This window comes from Hyperolius riggenbachi, chromosome 9 (assembly GCF_040937935.1).
Source record: "Hyperolius riggenbachi isolate aHypRig1 chromosome 9, aHypRig1.pri, whole genome shotgun sequence".
In the NCBI taxonomy this organism is placed as follows: domain Eukaryota; kingdom Metazoa; phylum Chordata; class Amphibia; order Anura; family Hyperoliidae; genus Hyperolius; species Hyperolius riggenbachi.
In genome coordinates this window covers 125,146,093-125,166,783 of record NC_090654.1, presented here as the reverse complement: position 1 = coordinate 125,166,783, position 20,691 = coordinate 125,146,093, and the positions used below count along the sequence as shown (strand labels likewise).

The 20,691-nt window shown below is 46.0% G+C and overlaps 1 protein-coding gene across 2 annotated transcripts in view; it reads right to left on the bottom strand.

The window, feature by feature from the left end:
- The window catches only part of LOC137531734 (SLAM family member 5-like), a 135,346-nt gene that overhangs the window by 34,763 nt on the left and 79,892 nt on the right, over positions 1–20,691 (bottom strand). For both annotated transcript variants that reach the window (XR_011023725.1, XM_068251696.1), the window contains exon 3: positions 1,652–1,939. Coding sequence is in view for 1 of the 2 variants with exons in the window: in XM_068251696.1 (XP_068107797.1) it covers positions 1,652–1,939 (288 nt within the window). In the remaining variant the exon portion in view is untranslated. The remainder of the gene's footprint in view (positions 1–1,651; positions 1,940–20,691) is intronic.

Below are 20,691 nucleotides of genomic sequence, written 5' to 3'. Positions count from 1 at the left end.
GGGTATCTGCCGCCAACCTGATTGCATTTTGTGGGGGTATCTGCCGCCAACCTGATTGCATTTTGTGGGGGTATCTGCCGCCAACCTGATTGCATTTTGTGGGGGTATCTGCCGCCAACCTGATTGCATTTTGTGGGGGTATCTGCCGCCAACCTGATTGCATTTTGTGGGGGTACCTGCCGCCAACCTGATTGCATTTTGTGGGGGTATCTGCCGCCAACCTGATTGCATTTTGTGGGTGTATCTGCCGCCAACCTGATTGCATTTTGTGGGGGTATCTGCCGCCAACCTGATTGCATTTTGTGGGGGTATCTCCACCAACCTGATTGCATTTTGTGGGGGTATCTGCCGCCAACCTGATTGCATTTTGTGAGGGTATCTGCCGCCAACCTGATTGCATTTTGTGGGGGTATCTGCCGCCAACCTGATTGCTTTTTGTGGGGGTATTATTGCATTTTATGGGGGGATATCTGCCGCCAATCTGATTGCATTTTGTCGGAAAATCTGCTGCCATTTGATTACTTGAAGAATTATCATGAGGCATGTAACTACTTGAATATTTTATCTAAAATGTATCTGGTCAGACCTAATCTCTGTGAATAACACCGCTACTTATTTTGTGTTCTGTTTTTTTTTTAAAGTCTGCCCATGACTCATCATGACTACGCTGATGTTCCAGTGCGTGGTGACACCCATTTATTTTTGCATGTGGACATATTACTATTGGAGACTGTCCTCAGAAGTGATCACAATCTATTCCCTACCATAAAGTCATGCAAAATTTGTAGAGTACATGTGTATGTGAGCCCAAAATGGGGGGGGGGGAGGAGGAGGAGAGGGGATCGGAGAGGAGGGGGGCCCCAGGCTGAAACTTCCTTCGTGGGCCCTTAGTGTCCCAGTTCAACCCTGCATCTAATGATAAGGGAAGTTTTTTGAACTTAGCTAAGCATAGTGATCATGGGCATGGCCGGATTTGTACTCTTTTCCGGCCAAGGCCACTGTCAGCCCTTCAGCATAGGTAGCCAGATGACCCCCCTCCAGTATAGGTAGCCAGATGACCCCCCCTCCCCCTCCAGTATAGGTAGCCAGGTGACCCTTCCCCTCCTTCCAGTATAGGTAGCCCATTGACCCTTCTATTCAGTATAGGTAGCTAGATGACCACCCCCACCCCCCTCCAGTTCAGCCCGATGACCCATCCTTCCCTCTAGTATAGGTATCTTGTTGACCCCTCTCCCCTTCCTTCTAGTATAAGAAGCCAGGTGACCCCCCTTTCACATAGATAGCCTGATGACCCCCCTCCCTCCAGTATAGATAGCCAGGTGACCCTTCCCCCTAGTATAGCCTGCTGCCCACCCGCCCTTGATCCTGTAGTGCCCTAGGCCATGGCCTATGTGGCCTTGGCTTAAATCTGGCCCTGATCATAGGGGATGATTGGATATCACACTGAATGGTTCACCAATCGTGCTCTGAGTTCTGAAGCTGTGAGATGTATCATGCCTTCAGATAGAAGTCTCTGCACAAAAGTGAGATATGTGCTACAGGAATGTTTATTTACTGTCCAACAGCTGGAAGGGAATAAGAATTCATATTAAATCATGGGTGTCCTTATTTATCTCTTACCTTCAGACAGTAATCCTTCTCAGACTCTTACCTCTCTTTGCGTCATTCTTGCAGGGTACTGGTACAGAGTGATTCTTCTGGTCTGCAGGGTTTTGCACTATACACAGAACTTCCATGTCCCAGAAGTGATTCTGTAGTGACATCTGGACTGTGTCTCCAGTATTATTGTACACCTGATAATCAGAACCTTTGTGTTTGTATTTCCAGGTGTAGGACATTGATGACGTGTTCAATGGGACTGAACAATGAATAGACATATTACACCAGTCACTGGTGTTCAGCCAGTCTTTCAACTGTACAGATGGTGTTGGGACTGGTTCTGCAAAGAGGAAAACAAAATCTGTTAGATAAATGTACCGAAGAGAACTTCAATCCAGTGGTAAAGAAGAATTCAAAAGACTTTTGGGCTGTTGGAATAAAATATGTTATCTTTACTTGCAATATAAAGCCTTGTGCACATGCTACAAAAAATGTAGCCAAAACAAATGTTCTGTGATTTTTTCAGTCAAGAAACTGTGTACAGCTGCCTAATCGCACTATACCAGATCGCTGAATGACAACTGGTGAAAGTGGATGAACTAGCACACTACTTACTTTGCCACCACTCTAGTGTTGCCAGGTCGGCTGATGGAGAAAACCGGACAGGGGGTGGAGTTAGGGGTGGAGTTAGGGGCGGAGTCAGAAGCGCACTTTTATGTAGAGTGGGGCTAAGCAATGGGCTTTTTTTTTTTAAAAATGTATAGTATTTATATCGCACTGACATCTTCTGCAGCACATTACAGAGTACATAGCCATGTCACTAACTGTCCTCACCAGTAGTACTGGTCCAGTGCATAGGGTTGCCAGGTCGGCTGATGGAGAAAACCGGACAGGGGGTGGAGTTAGGGGTGGAGTTAGGGGCAGAGTCAGAAGCACACTTTTATGTAGAGTGGGGCTAAGCAATGGGCTTTTTAAAAAATTTTTTTATAGTATTTATATCGCACTGACATCTTCTGCAGCACATTACAGAGTACATAGCCATGTCACTAACTGTCCTCACCAGTAGTACTGGTCCAGTACTGCACATGAGAGACAGCTTTTCATCAGTAAATGCACATTATAAGAGACACCTTTTCGCCAGTAAATGCACATAATAAGAGACAGCTTTTCCCCAGTAAATGCACAAGAGACAGCTTTTCACCAGTAAATGCACATAATAAGACACAGCTTTTCACCAGTAAATGCACATAATAAGAGACAGCTTTTCACCAGTAAATGCACAAAAGAGACAGCTTTTCACCACTAAATGCACATAATGACAAACAGCCAGTGTTCCCAGTATATGTAGCCAGGGATATATGTGCCCAGTATATGTAGCCAGGGAGTATATATGTCCCAGTATATGTAGCCAGGGGGTATATGTGCCCAGAATAGGTAGCCAGGGGGTATATGTGCCCAGAATAGGTAGCCAGGGGCTATATGTGCCCAGAATAGGTAGCCAGGGGCTATATGTGCCCAGAATAGGTAGCCAGGGGCTATATGTGCCCGGAATAGGTAGCCAGGGGCTATATGTGCCCGGAATAGGTAGCCAGGGGGTATATGTGCCCGGAATAGGTAGCCAGGGGGTATATGTGCCCGGAATAGGTAGCCAGGGGGTATATGTGCCCGGAATAGGTAGCCAGGGGGTATATGTGCCCGGAATATGTAGCCAGGGGGTATATGTGCCCGGAATAGGTAGCCAGGGGCTATATGTGCCCAGAATAGGTAGCCAGGGGCTATATGTGCCCGGAATAGGTAGCCAGGGGCTATATGTGCCCAGAATAGGTAGCCAGGGGCGGGGGGAAGGGGGGCAATCCCCCCCCCCTTCTTCCCTCACCTTAGGGTGCTGTCTCTCTCCCCCGCTGTCTCCTCCAATATTGATGTGCAGGGCAGGCTGGCGGGTGGCTGGGGGCGGAACTTACCTCTGTGTCGCAGGCGCCGGAAGTTCGGGTCCCGCAGCCGCTGAGTTTCGACTCAAAAAAGATCCGGATCAAAGATCCGAATCATTCATGAGCCGGACAACACTATTCAGACTGATAGTGTTGTCCGGCTCATGAATGAGATTCTCAGCGGCTGCGGGACCCGAACTTCCGGCGCTGGAGCGACACAGAGGTAAGTTCCGCCTGCAGCCACTCGCCAGCCCTGCACATCATATTGGAGGAGACAGCGGGGGAGAGAGAGCACCCTAAGGTCAGGGAAGGGGGGGGAGATTGCCCCCCTTCTCCACCGCTGCTCCCAGCTCTCTCTCTGCTGCGCTGTTCTCCTCCTGCGCTGCGGGGGGGCTCTAAAACCGGACAACTTAATTGTCCGGTTTAGCATGTTTTTTTACACTGGACACAGCGCACAAAAACCGGACTGTCCGGTGTAAAACCGGACACCTGGCAACCCTACACCACTCTCTATTGTCCCACCTCCCCTCTCCATTGCATGGTACAATGTTTCTGTTCTGAAATATTGCCCTGATTATTAAACACATTGTCGCATCTGACTTTTCTTTCTAATAACATTTTATAATGAAGTTACAAATTACAGCAGGACATGCACAGAATTTTAACAACAAATGATAATCATTATCATAAGAAAATTGTCCAGTCCCTCCGTGGTTAAGCAGGAGAATGCACAATCCTCGATAGGGTACAGGTTTACCAAGAGGAGAGATAGACCAAACCGTATTAAAAAGGGAGTTTATCTCTATAAGGACAACTGTAAGCTATATAAAAAAAAAGTTTAACCTACCTGGGGCTTCTACCAGCCCCCTGCAGACATCCTGTGCACCACGCCAGGACAAAATGATTCTTCGGTCCCCTGCATAGATCACTTCCGTTTTTGCGACTTTAATGTTGTGGGCCGCTGTGCCGGCATGGCTCTGGCTGCGCACGTCCTCGCTCCCGCTCCCGATACGCTCAGGAAAGCGGTGCCTGTACAATTTTTGAGGCGATTTTGTCTCAATGGCAGGAAATAAGCATACGGGATCAAGCCGCTGATGGTGCCTTCACTGCGACTCACCAGGTTTGTCACCTCCTCAAAAGGCCGCATGAGCCTGCATGCATTTCGCATGAGTGTCCAGTTGTTGGGCCAGAACATCCCCATCTCCCCAGATTGTGTCCTTCTACTGTAAATGTAGAGGTACTGGGTGATGGCTTTCTCCTTTTCTAGCAGGCGAGAGAACATAAGGAGGGTCGAATTCCAGCGAGTCGGGCTATCGCAAATGAGGCGTCTCACCGGCAACTTGTTTCACCTCTGAATCTCGGCAAAGTGTGCCATGGCCGTGTAAGACCGCCTGAAATCCCCACACAACTTCCTGGCCTGCTTTGCCTGGGTACTTTGACAGAAATCTTTGAATGACTAGATTGCCATGCAGGGTACATGTGTCAGCTTTCCCAAATTCAAAGCGGAAATGAGATTGCTGCCGTTGTCACACACCACGTTGCTGATCTCCAGCTGGTGCGGGGTCAGCCACTGATCTACCTGTTTGTTAAGAGCAGCCAGGAGAGCTGCTCCAGTGTGACTCTCCACTTTTAGGCAAGACATGTCTAAGATGGCATGACACCGTCGTACCTGGCATGCAGCATAGGCCCGGGGGAGCTGGGGCTGTGTAGCTGGAGAGGAGATGGCAGCACTAGTAGAGTTGAACTGCCACTCAGCCAAGGAGGAGGAGGATGATGACAGCGAAGAGGATGTAGCAGGAGGAGAGGAGGTGGCAGGAGGCCTGCCTGCAAACCTTGGAGGTGTTACAAGTTGGTCCGCTGCACAGCCACATACTCCCTGCTTGCCATCGGTCACCAGGTTGACCCTATGGGCTGTGTAAGTAATGTACCTGCCCTGACCGTGCTTGGCAGACCAGGCATTTGTGGTCAGGTGGACCCTTGACCCAACGCTGTGTGCCAGAGATGACACCACTTGCCTCTCAACTTCACGGTACAGTTTGGGTATCGCCTTTTTAGAGAAATAATTGCGGCCTGGCATCTTCCACTGCGGTGTCCCAATGGCCACAAATTTACGGTAGGCCTCAGAGTCCACCAGCTGGTATGGTAACAGCTGGCGAGCAAACGGTTCCGCCAATCCAGCTGTCAGATGCCGGGCAAGGGGGTGACTGGCAGAAATTGGCTTCTTCCGCTCAAAGATTTCCTTCACAGACACCTGGCTGCTGTGGGCAGAGGAGCAGGAACCGCTCAAGGTCAGAGGCGGAGTGGAGGAGGGTGGCTGTGAAGGTGCAAGGGAGAAAGCGGCTGAAGATGATGCACCTGAAGGAGGAAGAGGAGAAGGAGGGTGGCTTTTCTTTTGTGTGCTGCTTTTGCTCAGGTACTCTTCCCATTGCAGTTTGTGCCTTTTCTCCATGTGCCTTCGTAAGGCACTTGTCCCTACGTGGGTGTTGGCCTTTCCACGGCTCAATTTTTGGAGGCAGAGAAAACAGATGGCATTGCTCCGATCTGAGGCAGACACATTAAACATTTCCAAACCGCTGAGCCCGCCTGGGGTGATGGCACTATGGTGGCCTCAACAGCTGACGTTGAAGGGCATGTTGGCTGGCTGTACATAGGTGGCGATACATGGTGCCGGACACTGCCACCAGCTGTTTCTGACGACGAGTTCCCCCTGCTTCTTTCAGGAACTCATCTCCTCCTACTCCTCTCTGACTCCCCCTCTTAACTGTCCCCCTGTTCATCTCCTCTATTGGGAACATACGTGGCATCCGTATCATCGTCATCATCATAATCATCCTGCACAGCTTCTCTTGCCTCAGACACCTCCAAAACTGCACCAACAGCAGGTACTTCATCCTCCTCCTCCTCACATAGTGTCCATAGTGTCGCCTAACTCAGACATATGAGGTGGTGTAACTTGCTTAGTGTCTGCCCTTCATCTGGTTGTAACAATAATGGCTGTGCATCAGTGATTTCCCCACCAAATAACTTCTGTGAACTATCAAATGTAGCGGATGTGGTTCTTGGAGTAGCGCTGGTGGCTGTGGAAGATGAGGTGTTCTGTGTTAAATAGTCAACCATGTCCTGACAATATTGGGAGTTGATGGGACGTGCCTTCTTCTGAGCACTGTACTTTGGTCCAGGGCCACACAAAATCACATCAGCATGACCTCGCACAGACCTGCCGGGTGGCCTTCCTCTGGGTCTGCCTCTACTTCTGCCTCTACCTGTTTTGTCTGTTTTGTCCATATCAGGGGGGATGAAGTGAAAGGTATGCACTGACTTGACTAATACAATGTGCAGTCACACAGGTACAGTTAACAGGTATGCACGGAGTGGTGCACGTAGGTAGGTGGGTGCACTGAACACAACAGGTAGGTATATGCAGTGGTGAGGTGGGTGCATTGAACACAACAGGTAGGTATATGCAGTGATGGGTATTACAAATGTGCACCTGTCACACACACATATCGTGAACAGGTACAGTGACTGGTGGTATTAACAATGTGTGCGCTCACATAGGTAGGTGGGTACACAGTGAACAATAGGTAGGTATATGCAGTGATGGGTATTACAATGTGCACCTGTCACACACAGACAGGTACCGGACAGGCACAGTGACACTGCGTGCGCTCCCGTAGGTAGGTGGGTGCACTGACTGAAGTGAAAAACAGGTAGGTATATACAGCAATGGGTATTACAATGTGTACCTGTCACATACAGACAGGTACCGGACAGGCACAGTGACACTGCGTGTGCTCATGTAGATAGGTGGGTGCACTGACTGAAGTGAACAACAGGTAGGTATATGCAGTTATGGGTATTTCAATGTGCACCTGTCACACACATACAGGTACCGGACAGGCACAGTGACACTGCGTGCGCTCACGTAGGTAGGTGGGTGCACTGACTGAAGTGAACAACAGGTAGGTATATGCAGTGATGGGTATTTCAATGTGCACCTGTCACACGTAGACAGGTACCGGACAGGCACAGTGACACTGCGTGCGCTCACGTGGATAGATGGGTGCACAGTGAACAACAGGTAGGTATATGCAGTGATGGATATTACAATGTGCACCTGTCACACACAGACAGGTACCGGACAGGCACAGTGACACTGCGTGCGCTCACCTAGGTAAGTGGGTGCACAGTGAACAACAGGTAGGTAATTATATGCAGTGATGGGTATTACAATGTGCACCTGTCACACACACAGGTAGTCACTGAATGTGCTGGGCCTAGCTGGCAGTGGCACACACAGTAGGAATTACCAAGGCTGTCTATGCAACACAAGTGTCAGTGGGACACACACACAAAAAACAAAATAGATCACAAGAACAAGATTAGCTCTCAAAAGAGCTGTTGAGGGGTGCTTTTTTTAGCAATAATCAGCAAGGAGCAAGCTAAGAAGTCTACAAGAGCCTAACTAAGCTTTCCCTATGAGAGTCTGCAGCAGCTTTACCTTCTCTAATTAATGCAAGCACACGAGTAAGTCCAAAGCCTGACGCTGCCTGCCTTTTATAAGGGGGGAGTGGCTCCAGGAGGGAGTGTAGCCTGATTGGCTACAATGTGCCTGCTGACTGTGATGTAGAGGGTCAAAGTTGACCCTCATGATGCACTACGGGGGCGAACCGAACTTCTGGCCATCTCTATTGGAAACTTGTTAAAATTAGCCTAATCCCCCTACAAATATGCTGCTGAGCTAGCTGCTGATGGGAATGCCGGATATTTAAATGACAGTTACCTCAAGCACATTGTTCACTCTCCTTTCTTCTCCTTCCACAAGCTGCTCTGCCATGCACCGCGCCATCATCCCCCCTCTCCTCCCTATAGCTATAGCAAAGTGAGGCATCTGTACAGCTCTTAGCCCCCAAACCCTGACCCCTTAAGGTGACAACTATCATGTGCGTATATGCACCTTAAGCTTCTCAGTTTAACTAAGACTCAGAGAAATCCTCAATTGTTTGCAGAAAGTGTCAAATGTTAGATTCAGAAAATCTGCTCCACTGTCATTTTCAAATTTTGTAAAACGTTCTGCAACTCTATCCAGCAATATAAGATTACCGGTTCAGCGCCGCAGTGCCGAAAATCTCATGCATCCGAGTAACGTTCACCTCCCATTCATTCGCCTATAACTTTATTGCTACTTATCACAATGAATTGATCTATATCTTGTTTTTTCCGCCACTAATTAGGCTTTCTTTGGGCAGTACATTTTGCTAAGAATTATTTTTTTCTAAATCCATTTTAACAGGAAGATTAAGAAGGAAATGAAAAAAATTCATTATTTTTCAGTTTTTGGCCATTATAGTTTGAAATTAATATACGCTACCGTAATTAAAACTCATGTATTTTATTTGCCCATCTGTCCCGGTTATTACACCGTTTAAATGATGTCCCTATCACAATTTATGGTGCCGATATTTCATTTAGAAATAAAGGTGCATTTTTTCAATTTGCGTCCATCACTATTTATAAGCTTATAATTTTAAATAATAAAATAACATACTTTCTTGACATGCATATTTAAAAAGTTCAGACCCTTGGGTAACTATTTATGATGTTTTTTTTTTTTTATTATATTTTTTTTTATTTATTTTTTTTAATAAAAAGTGTATGTGGGTAATTTTTGGTGTGGGAGGGATATTGCTAATTTTAAATGTAAGATAATGTAATTCTTTAATTAAAACTGTGTGTGGGTGCAGTTTACTATTTGGCCACAAGATGGCCACAGTGAGAAAAGTCCTGGATGCGAACGATGTTGCATCCAGGAACTTAAATGCAGGGGAGTTGTTTCCTGGGGGGCAGAAATACCACGCTCTCTGGATAGAAAGCGTCGGTATTTCTGCGGGGAAGTTAGATCGGTGAATGGGAAGTATATTCCCATTCACTTATCGGGGGCTAGCGGCGGGCGGTGGGTGCGCGCGCGGGCACGCGCCCGATCGGGGAAAGTAGCAGTGCCTTTCTGGACGAGAAAGCTCATCCAGAAAGGCCGAACTGGTTAAATTATGCATCGGTAAAACTGTGATTCAAGTGTGTAGAACGTGGCAGAGATCAAGTGAGCAAACATTTTAGGTTTGTTTTACGCAATTTTTGGGTGTGAGGGGACTAACTAGTTCTAGGGCATATGTGATACTGTAGTGCATGATCATTTAGGTGTTAGCACTTAATGTGCATGCACACATCCAATTTTGATGACTGGCCAATTTTACCACCTCCATGTATTAGAGCTTACTATGCAATATGTTCATAGTATTCAAAATCTGTTGGCCTTTATGCAACATGGCGGTGGCAAAATTAGACAGTCATTGGTGAATCAAAATTTCCTCCTAACAGGCTTTAGTCCAGTGAAATATCTGGAAAGTGTGTCACCTATATTCAAGTGTTGTCTTAGCGACTTGGAAGTAGGAGGTGAGGAGAGGCACACCTTACCATATCAGATCGGGTGCATAACCATAGATTCAAAGCAACATCCCATTAAAGTCCAGTAGTAGAAATGATTGGTTAGCACTCCAGCTTCTCAATGAGCAAACTTTTGTTCTCCAATCATGTGTCAAAACCAAAGTTAACAATTGTTTTCGGGGGCCACATAGGGTCCCCTTCTTCAGAACAGTGCAGACAAACCAATTTTGATGACTGGCCAATTTTACCACCTCCATGTATTAGAGCTTGCAATATGCTCATAGTATTTAAAATCTGTTGGCCTTTATGCTACATGGCGGTGGCAAAATTAGACGGTCATTGGTGAATAAAAATGTTCTCCTACCAGGCTTTAGTCCAGTGGAATATCTGGAAAGTGTGTCACCTATATTCAAGTGTTGTCTTAGCGACAGTACTTTTGTCTGGGTTTTTGGCACATCTACTTCATTGATTGGCTGTCCCTAAGTGAGTGATCTTCTCCTCCTTCCTAATAGCCAATATCCCAATATGGAAACCCCTTCATTATGTCTAACTTTAAGGAAGCACTTTATTGTAGATCATTTTTTAATAATAATAATTTTTAGAATATTCACTTTTAAATTATTTAGTAGGTGTTTGCTTATTGTAAAATCTTTCCTCACCCTTTATTTACATTCCTAAGTTTTTCACAGGTGCTGGCATAATTAGTGCTGTCAAGGTTTATAAATGACTATCAACTCCTGTCTTTTGAGAAGAAAAATCAATTAATATCCCAGAGTGCTCTGGGGAAGAAGGGCAAATGAAAACAACACTGATGGGGCAGGGCTTCATACCAATACCCTGCAATATAAAGATAGAAGTTTGAAAGATTGAAATTTCGATACCGCCATATCTTTGGGTCTCCTCCTCCCAATTTGTGTACAGTTCTTCCCTCCCCCCAGGGGTGTCCCATGTGATATTTATCCAGCGGTTCCTATGTTTTTTGGGGGGAGGGGGGTGCAACTCAGCTTATCCTGGTGAAGATTATCTATCAACTTGGAGACAATATTCTCCACAATATTTTCCACTTGCCTGATACTGTGGTTGCCTATCAGTCAGATATCCTTAACAACCTCACACACTCTTCACTTTAGTCATTGTGGTTAGGGTTCCTGTCAGGCATTCATGGCTACTGCAGCGGCTTAGGGTTCAAAAAGTCCTGAGCATACATAACCCAAAGAGGCAATAAACAGTGTGGAAAAAATATGTTCTGAAATATGAATAATCATGATTAAAACAGAGAAAACTGCTCGATGCATGATAACGGATAAACGTGGCCACTATCCCCATCTTCAACAGTATCCCCAACCTCTGGGCCGCGGGCCACTGATGGGCCGTAGGCTGCTCTGAGCTGGGCCGTGTCATCTGTCATCACAGTGCAGAGAGAAGTTTTCACTGAAGTTTGCCGGAAGCTATAGAGAAGAGCCATCTGCAGCCATTGTTACTGCTGCCACTTAGTCTGTTATTTGTAATGCAGCATGCTTTATGTCTGTACGGACACCAGGTGGCAGCAGTGAGGATGACTGGGACAGCCACAGAGTTCAGTCTGCATGGAGGTGAGCAGCTGATGCTGGAAGCTAGTGTGGGAAGAAGAATGGAAGGGTAAAAGTCGGTGTGGGGAGGAGTGAGTGTGGGGAGAAGGGAAGTGAGTGTGGGGAGGAGGGAAGTGTGAATTGAGTGTAGGGAGGAGGAAAGGGTGAAGTGAGTGTGGGGAGGAGGGTAAAGAGGCTGTGGGGTGGAGGGAAGGGTAAAAGTGAGGGGAGGCAGATGAGGGTAGGAAATGACTGCGCCAGGAGATAAGGAAGCCCAGGCAGTATTTCCTTTACACCACCTGTCACATCAGATGTACCTTGTGCTGGTGGCTTATGCAGCAGCCCCAGTGCAGTGCGAAGACATCTTTTCCAAAGTGCTGACGGTGATGAAGACAGTGGTTAGGTAGGGCTGATGTACCCTGCCTGTAGAACAAGCCCTCAACCCCTCTTCCCGCGCGTGCAATAACACCCCCGTCCCCCGCATATGCTTGCATCTGCCTGGTCCCCGGTCCTTGGAAAAATTGCCTGATGCTGAAGTGGTCCTTGGGTCAAAAAAGGTTGGGGACCACTGCAGCATTACTCAATACTAGTGGTGGGCAGAAATTACGCCTATGTGTAAAGTTATTCATCGAAACTATGACAGTGTCTTATATTAATTTTTGCTCCAAATGTTGTGCTAGGGCTTATTTTCTGTGGATGTCTTATATTTCTATGAACACACAAGTTGCTGTGCTGTGTGTCCTCCTGCCTTCCCCACTGTGCCACCTCTTCCTCTGCTGGATCTACCTCTTCTGTGCCTCTGCGTCCCCTTTGTACCTTTATTGTCCTCCTGGTGTTCCCCTCTGGACCTGTACCCTCTATCCCCTAAACTCCTGTGTCCCATGTAACTGTATGTCCTCCTGGTTTCCCCTGTGTCCTCCAATGTTCCCCTGCATCCTCCTCTTATCCCTAGCTCCATGTTGCGCTGTCTCCCATGTCCAGTGATGTCCCCCTAAATCTATTCTTCCATCCAGCTCCATGGTGCTGTGTTCCCGAGCTTCAGCCTATGGGGAAAAAGTAAAGCAACTTATGTTTCTACTGGAGACAGTGGTCTAGCAGATGGGACCTTAGCTCCATTATTTGTCAGTAGCAGCAAGTGCAGTCATTGGTCCAATGATGGAGCCTTGGTCCTGCCTGTGAGACCATTGGCTCCACTAGAAACACAAGTTGCCATATTTTTTCCCCTTACTGCAGCTAAGGCTTACTTTCGGGGTAGGGCTTGCTCGAAATTCCTGCTATGGCTTACTTTCAGGGGATATCTTAGTTTCAGGGAAAGAGGGTAATTATGCATCGTAATTTGCGGATTACGCATAATAAATTTTGCATGGAAACATAATCACTAACCGTAATTACCCATAATAGCGTAATTTAAGTGTATTTTGTGTAACATTTTTATGCATGCGGACCGCAGTATACTGACTGATGAACACGATTTTTTTCTGCATACGAATGCATTTTTTGCATTAAAAATTTTACTAATAGCTAACTTAACTAAATTAACCCTCACCCTTTGTGTGCACTCTTTCCCTGAATGAATCTGTTAGTGGCTGACCAACATCCCCTTGGAAGTCTGTTCTTGTCTGTACTGCTAAGCCAGACTGTATTTTTCCCTGGATAAGGGCTCAAACCCACTTGCAGCCTTTTTGAAGCGCTAGTGATTTGATAGTGATTTGCTGATGCAATGCTATGGTAATTACATTAGCAAGAGCTTTTCAAATCACAAGCACTTAGAAATGGCTTAGTAATGTACTGCTAGTGGGTTCTAGGCCTAAGGCTTTGTTGGATAGCCAGCTCTTTTGTGGGTATCTATAACCCTTAGGATAAGGATGCTTAACCACTTCGCATCCAGACCTTGTTTTCAACTTATTGACCAGAGTAGTTTTGACAGTTTAGCTATGTCCCTATTTAATCAGAAATAACTTTATCCCTACTTATGACACAGAAATGAAATATATATTGTTTTTTTCAAGACAAACTAGGCTTTCATTGTATGCCATTTTTTTCCCTCAAACAATTTTGTTTTCTATGAATTTTAATTGGAAAACACAGAAAAATTAGAAAAAACATGTATTTCTCAGTTTTACCAATTCCAGTTTAAATATAAAAAGTGCTACTGTAGATAAAAAACACAAATTTTGTTTGGCTATTCTTACTGCTTATCACAAAACTTAGATTATGTTCCTGTCACAATTTATGGTGAAGATATTTGATTCTGAAATAATGCTACGGAGTGTGTTTTTCACTATGAAATGAGAAAATACAAGTATTTTTAATAGTAAAAATCAATCTCATTCGCTCAGGAAACTTATATTCCCATTCACCAATTAGTCCTGCATCAGATAGTACCAAAAATGTGCACAGGAGCAAGCCCAATCCTGCACAGCACTGCTTCTGCTACAAGACGTATATCTACTGACCTGTGGCTTAGATGAAGTCCCAGAGGACGCATATCTACTGACCTGTGGACGAAGTGGTTAAAATACTACATTACCCTTTATTAAAGGAACAGTATCAACCCAAGTGTTCTAAAATGACAATGTACAAATAATGTCTAAGTAGCTGTGTAAACATTTTCCTACTTTTCATGTTAAATATCAGAGGCAAAAGCTGTAATTCACTGAGTGTAGATTTTAGCTACAGTTGGAATGTCTCATTTGCATAGGTGAATCTCTGCAGTCTAACATGCTAAGAACAGTGTAATATTGAAGCAGAGTTATATGAAAAGCCTGTCTGGTGTCGGGTTTCACATACTATACTAATACAAGTGTTTATGTTGCACTAGTTACATTTCCTCTGCTTTCTGCAGACAGCTGCAGCTGCTGAGAGCTTTCTCACACACACAGGGTTAACTGATGACGTGTAAGGGAATCCCAATGCCCCCCCAAGGTTCACTTTGCCTCTACACCTCCATCCCACATGATGGGGGTGTAGAGGCAGTCGAATGGTATCTTATGACACGTACCGATCTATCTGATTCTCTGAGAGAGAAAATTTGTAGTTTCCCTTTTGAGGATCATCTTGCAGGATGACGACTTCCTTTTGTTTGTGAGAAAAGCAAATCAAGTACTAGATGATTGGTGGGCCCAAGAATTCCTTTTGTAACAACCTATAATAGTTGGAGTAATCAAATTGGGATGGCCATCAAAAAACATTGGAAAATTTTAAAAACAGCTTTTCCCAATGTGGGGGAATTTAGGAGTTTTCCATTGATGTCCTTTCGACGTCCACCTACCATTAGAGATAAGGTGGTACATACTTTTGAACAGCCAGATGTAAGTAGAACTAGAGAGGGTACATATCCCTGCCTGCGATGCCACATGCACAGCCATGTGATAAAAGGAAACTTCACTCATCCTTCAAATGGTTAGAAAGTTTTATACGCACGGATATTATACTTGCGATTCGATGTTCGTCGTGTATTAGATCAAATGTCCATGTGGGATGAGGTATGTGGGCAAAACTACCCAACCACTTAAAATAAAACTGCAATTAGAGGGGGTATGAGGATCAAGCAGTTTCTGCACATTTTAAACTGTGTGGACACACAGTAGCACAATTGAGAGTGCAAGTGTTTGATCAGGCCCCTTTTTCTTTAAGAAGGGGGGATCGGAATAAACTATTATTAACAAAAGAAGCAAGTTGGATCCGAAAATTGGGTACTATGGGGAGGGGAGGATTGAATAAAGAATGTGATCTTTTACCTTGTATTGAAACTATTTTTGGAATTCAATGCTGTGACTTAATGTATACCTATAAGTGTTGTATTAATATTGTATTTGTAAGTTTAATTTACAGTTTCATCCCTGATGCTGGGGATAATGTGCGGGCATCTGAAATGTATTAATATCCCATTTAGGTTGGGTAATATGGCTGTGGAATGATGGATGTCTCTGAGCCTTCTGCCTGGATATGCGTGTGTTGTAATTTGCTTGCATTAGAGAAGCTACGCTTTGTTTATGTGTTGCATGGTTATGCCGGCCAATGAGCCGGGACCATGTTGACACACGTAGCCATGGGGATAATGCATGGTTGATACAGGCCCTTGGTGATGTCAGCACACATGTTACTTGCGAGTCACATGACCGCAGTGATGGCGGAAGTTAGGAGCGAGACTGAAGGCGGAGGCTGGGAGACTGAATCGTGATGCAGCTACGGGTGAGAGCCGACTCATTTATACAAGCATATTTTAGCATAGTAACTAGGTGTTCCCCCTCCGTTTGACCAGATTTAAGTTTGTGGACGAGTTGGGCGTAACACTACTATTATTATAGGATTGTTAGGATTCCTCCTGTGACGTGTTCAGTCCATTGCAGGTGGAGCCGCAAATGGACAGTTCTGGCTTGTCAGTCTGCATTCGGTTGTGCATTCGCAATGAGTCACATTGTCATTTGCAATTGCTCTGCAGTTCTGGACAGCTCAGGATGCTGTCATCATTCCACCAATAGTTTGCTGCAGCTGAGCTGCAGCCAGATAGCCCTGGATTTCCTGCATGCATGTTCTTGCATAGTACTGCATGCATTTGTTATGGTGGTCTTTCAGCTAGCAAATGGTATTCAGGCCAGCACAGAATTGAGTGATTACCATTCAGCTGTGTGGAGATTTGCATGCTTGCGTCCATTGGCTGATGCCAGCATAAAAGTCTGCCTCTCCTGTTAGGCCCCGGCCCATCATAGTTCCAGCTCTGTCTAAGCTGTTACTGGGTCCATTGATATTGTAAAATATATTCCTTGTCTTAGTTCAGTTATCCTGTGGAGCTACGTTATATATTTCCCACGGGGACATACAGTATATACGTACTCCTTCTAGTATAGAGATTTTGTATTGCCTAGCCTTGTTCGCGGTATTGTTCCTGATCCTAGCCAGTGTTCCTTGTTTATGTCATATATCGGTTCATCGCTGATATATACATATGTTAGTCAGTCGTTTGTATTTTCATTGATAGCTGTAAATTGTAATACGCTAGGAAATCATTACTATTGTATATTTATCTATGTATTACGTTTGCCTGCCTTTGATTCTGCTATTTCCTGACTATTCTGTCCTGTCTTTGCGAGGTAGCCATTGCTGTGGTTACTATTGGTTACTTCACTCTTGTCTTTGTGAATGCTTGCTGTCACTGAGGCAAGTGACTAGATTAGCAAGCATTCATTCTGTCAGTCTCTGGCCTCCTAGCCCTGTCCTTGCAGGTAGCCATTGCTGTGGTTGCTATTGGCTACCTCACTCCAGTCTGTCTTGTATCAGTCTGAATGTTTACTATCGCAAGAGCAGCGCAACATCGCACTGCGCTGTCATTGCGCCTAATCAGAAGCCCAGAGCTGCAGTTGCTCTGGGCAGCCTGTGCAGCCTCTTCCATTATTCAGCTCTCAGCCTTGTTGTGCTGGCTGGTCAGAAAGTATGACCCCCCCAGCATTACAAGGATTTGTACATTAGCATACTAGGAGGAGAAGTCTTCCATCAGGTCCGCCTAATGTCCACTGCTCTCCCATTGGCTGATAGGGATTTGAATTTGATTGGTGGAAGTCAGTTGGCTCCACTATAAAGCACATTTTTTTAGTCTGTATGTGATGTGATACTGAGCAGCTTGAGAAAGGTCTACTGGACCAAAACACTGCTGTCACCGAACACGATATTTTGATACAATGAAGAGCTTTAATACTACAATGGTGCTGACTCTACTGAAGGAGGTGTGGAGTGGTGTCTGAAGGTACAGAGACACTGAGAGTCGGAGCACGTTGGCTTTCCCTTCCTGGGTGCTTGCTTCATACTGTTTGAAGCATTTCAATGTATACAACAGTACTTAAAAGCACTTCCCAAACTATTCCTATCTCAATTGAAAAAAAATGTTAATCAATAATGTTCCTTTAAGTAATAAATCAATGAGAATAGCAATTACAAGATTGGGAGAAAACATAAGGCATGTGGAGGTGGATTAAGCCGCCTCCCGGGTGCTGCGGGTTCCCTCTAGCTGACATAGTAGCCTCAGCTGCACCATAACTCCTTATCGCCCTTTCTTACTATGCATTGTGTGGTGTCATAGAATAAACAGATATGAGGAGAAGTTCAAGAGCATTAATAAATGGAGCAAGGAAGCAGGTGCAGCAACTGTCATCTCCCTGCATCAATTAAAGTTATTTTGGAAATAAAAAAATACTCTTGGTTTTATGTCTGAATATATACAGTAAAAGCAGAATAGCACAAAAAAAAGAACATATACAGAAAAGTTAGGTGACACAATTAAAGAGGAACTGCAACAACATATGGTAGAATGTAATACATTATTGCCTTATTCAAGATACACAATTTTACATTCATTATCCTGGTTTCCATATCAGAAAAAATTCCTATATGTATATATTGAAGTATATATTGGTATGTAACCTCGCCCTCCCAGTTTAGCCTAGGCCTTTGAATTTTGCAGCATTCTGCCCGAGAGCACTCTAGCCGACCAGGTGTTGTTTCTGCTGATTTTGGAACACACATTTTAGGTCACCAGGCAACCAGCAGCTTCCCTTCAGACCCTATGTTTCAATCTCCACCACGCTCTTCACCTCACCTGTATTCAAGCCCCTGCTTGAATGGGAGACTGAAAACATCCACCCAACCTTGGTTGTCCCCAGAACATAGCTCCAAGGTATTGGGTATATATCCAGGAACAATGTCAAATTCTTAACTGGGGTCAGATGACTGTCAATCCAGAGGTCAGGTAAACTCAAGGTCAAGAAAGAGAGGTTAAACAATGGAAAAAAGGAAGAGAAATCAGGAGTTAGGCAGAGGCAAAGTCACGAGAAGAGGTCAGTACAGGCGGCAATCTAGCAGTGAACAGGGATGCTCGGATGTGCCTCATCCACGAATTCGGCAATCCGCGTGGTTGCAAAAAAAAATCCGCATTCGGCCCCGCCGCATGCGGATTTTCGTCCGCGTCCACGCAACCATGCGGATTTTCTGCCGTGAATGGCGTAATCACGCGTGGATTCCCGCCCGGAGGCGGATTTTCTTTTAATGTTAATAACAAAGCCCACATACATGCTACAATCCCCTAAATTGCATGGATTATCGAGGTGATAAGGGGCAACATAACTTCAACATAAAAAATTCCCAATTTTTTTTTTTTTAAATGGCTTTTAAAGACAAATCACCACTGTAAATGGGGCTATTAATTGGTAATACGTGGTTTTAAAAAGGGATATATGCGTTAAGCAATCAAAGAGGTGAAGGCGAGTTCCAATGGCACTTGGCGGCGAAGGTACCGCTGGAGGAGGATGAATGGCTGACGCCAAAAAGGCCCCAGAGAGGTTTTTGTAAAAAAATTTTTTTTCTTTTTGCAGCAATTAGCAATGACATCGCAGCAGAGTTGTCAGTGGACACGGGCAGTGTGAACGCAGAGTGCAGTGGTGGTAGCGAGTGAGTCAGGAGGAGGAGGACAATGCGGGCGGTCAATTCAGCAGCACAGAAGGACCATGGCAACATACTGGTGGTAGTAGTAGCAGCACAGCGTCATAGTGCTGGCCAAAAAATTAAATGCACCCAGTGACCCGGGCAGTGTGAACGCAGAGTGCAGCAGCGGGAAGTGACTGAGTCAGGAGGAGGAGGACAATGCGGGCGGTCAGTTCAGCAGCAGCAGCACAGAAGGACCAGTGGTGCTCACAGTAGAGGTCTTGGAGGAAGTCATGATGGTCATGAGTACGTCAGGTTCCATTTGCTCAACCACCACACGGGGACCAGAAACTTTAAAATATTTGGACAATGGCGTCCGCTGACTCGGCCCAGGCTTTGCTGCCCCCCCTTTCTGCTGCATCACGACCACGTACAGCTGGGCGTCCTCTCCCTGGACGTGGAGCAGTCCCAGAAGTGGCTGAGGCAATTGAACTCCCTTTCCTCTCACCCCGCGAAACCCTGCCAGACATGTTGCTAGTAATGAATCACTGGATGCAGTGGGCACAGTACAAGGTCACTGAAGGATGCACCAGGCACAGTACAACGGCACTGAAGGATGCAGTGGGCACAGTACAAGGTCACTGAAGGATGCAGTGGGCACAGCAGTGGGCACTGGATATACAACTAGGTCACTGAAGGATGCAGTGGGCACAGTACAAGGTCACTGAAGGATGCAGTGGGCACAGCAGTGGGCACTGGATCTACAACTAGGTCACTGAAGGATGCAGTGGGCACAGTACAAGGTCACTGAAGGATGCAGTGGGCACAGCAGTGGGCACTGGATATACAACTAGGTCACTGAAGGATGCAGTGGGCACAGTACAAGGTCACTGAAGGATGCAGTGGGCACAGCAGTGGGCACTGGATATACAACTAGGTCACTGAAGGATGCAGTGGGCACAGTACAAGGTCACTGAAGGATGCAGTGGGCACAGCAGTGGGCACTGGATATACAACTAGGTCACTGAAGGATGCAGTGGGCACAGTACAAGGTCACTGAAGGATGCAGTGGGCACTGGATATACAACTAGGTCACTGAAGGATGCAGTGGGCACAGTACAAGGTCACTGAAGGATGCAGTGGGCACAGCAGTGGGCACTGGATATACAACTAGGTCACTGAAGGATGCAGCAGTGGGCACAGTACAAGGTCACTGAAGGATGCAGTGGGCACAGCAGTGGGCACTGGGTATACAACTAGGTCACTGAAGGATGCAGTGGGCACAGTACAAGGTCACTGAAGGATGCAGTGGGCACAGCAGTGGGCACTGGATATACAACTAGGTCACTGAAGGATGCAGCAGTGGGCACAGTACAAGGTCACTGAAGGATGCAGTGGGCACAGCAGTGGGCACTGGGTATAAAACTAGGTCACTGAAGGATGCAGTGGGCACAGTACAAGGTCACTGAAGGATGCAGTGGGCACAGCAGTGGGCACTGGATATACAACTAGGTCACTGAAGGATGCAGTGGGCACACAAGGATGTCACACTGTGTAATGAGATGCTTATATGCCAGCGAGCGAGCAGTGGGCACTGGGCACGACACAAGGTCACTGACAGAATGAATGAACAGCGCTGGCAGAGAGTGGCGGTGCCGGCGGTGTGACTGGCTGCCTGCAAATAGTACAAGTGTATAACTGTCACTGGAATATACAAGTGAACACTGCAGCTGCACTAACCT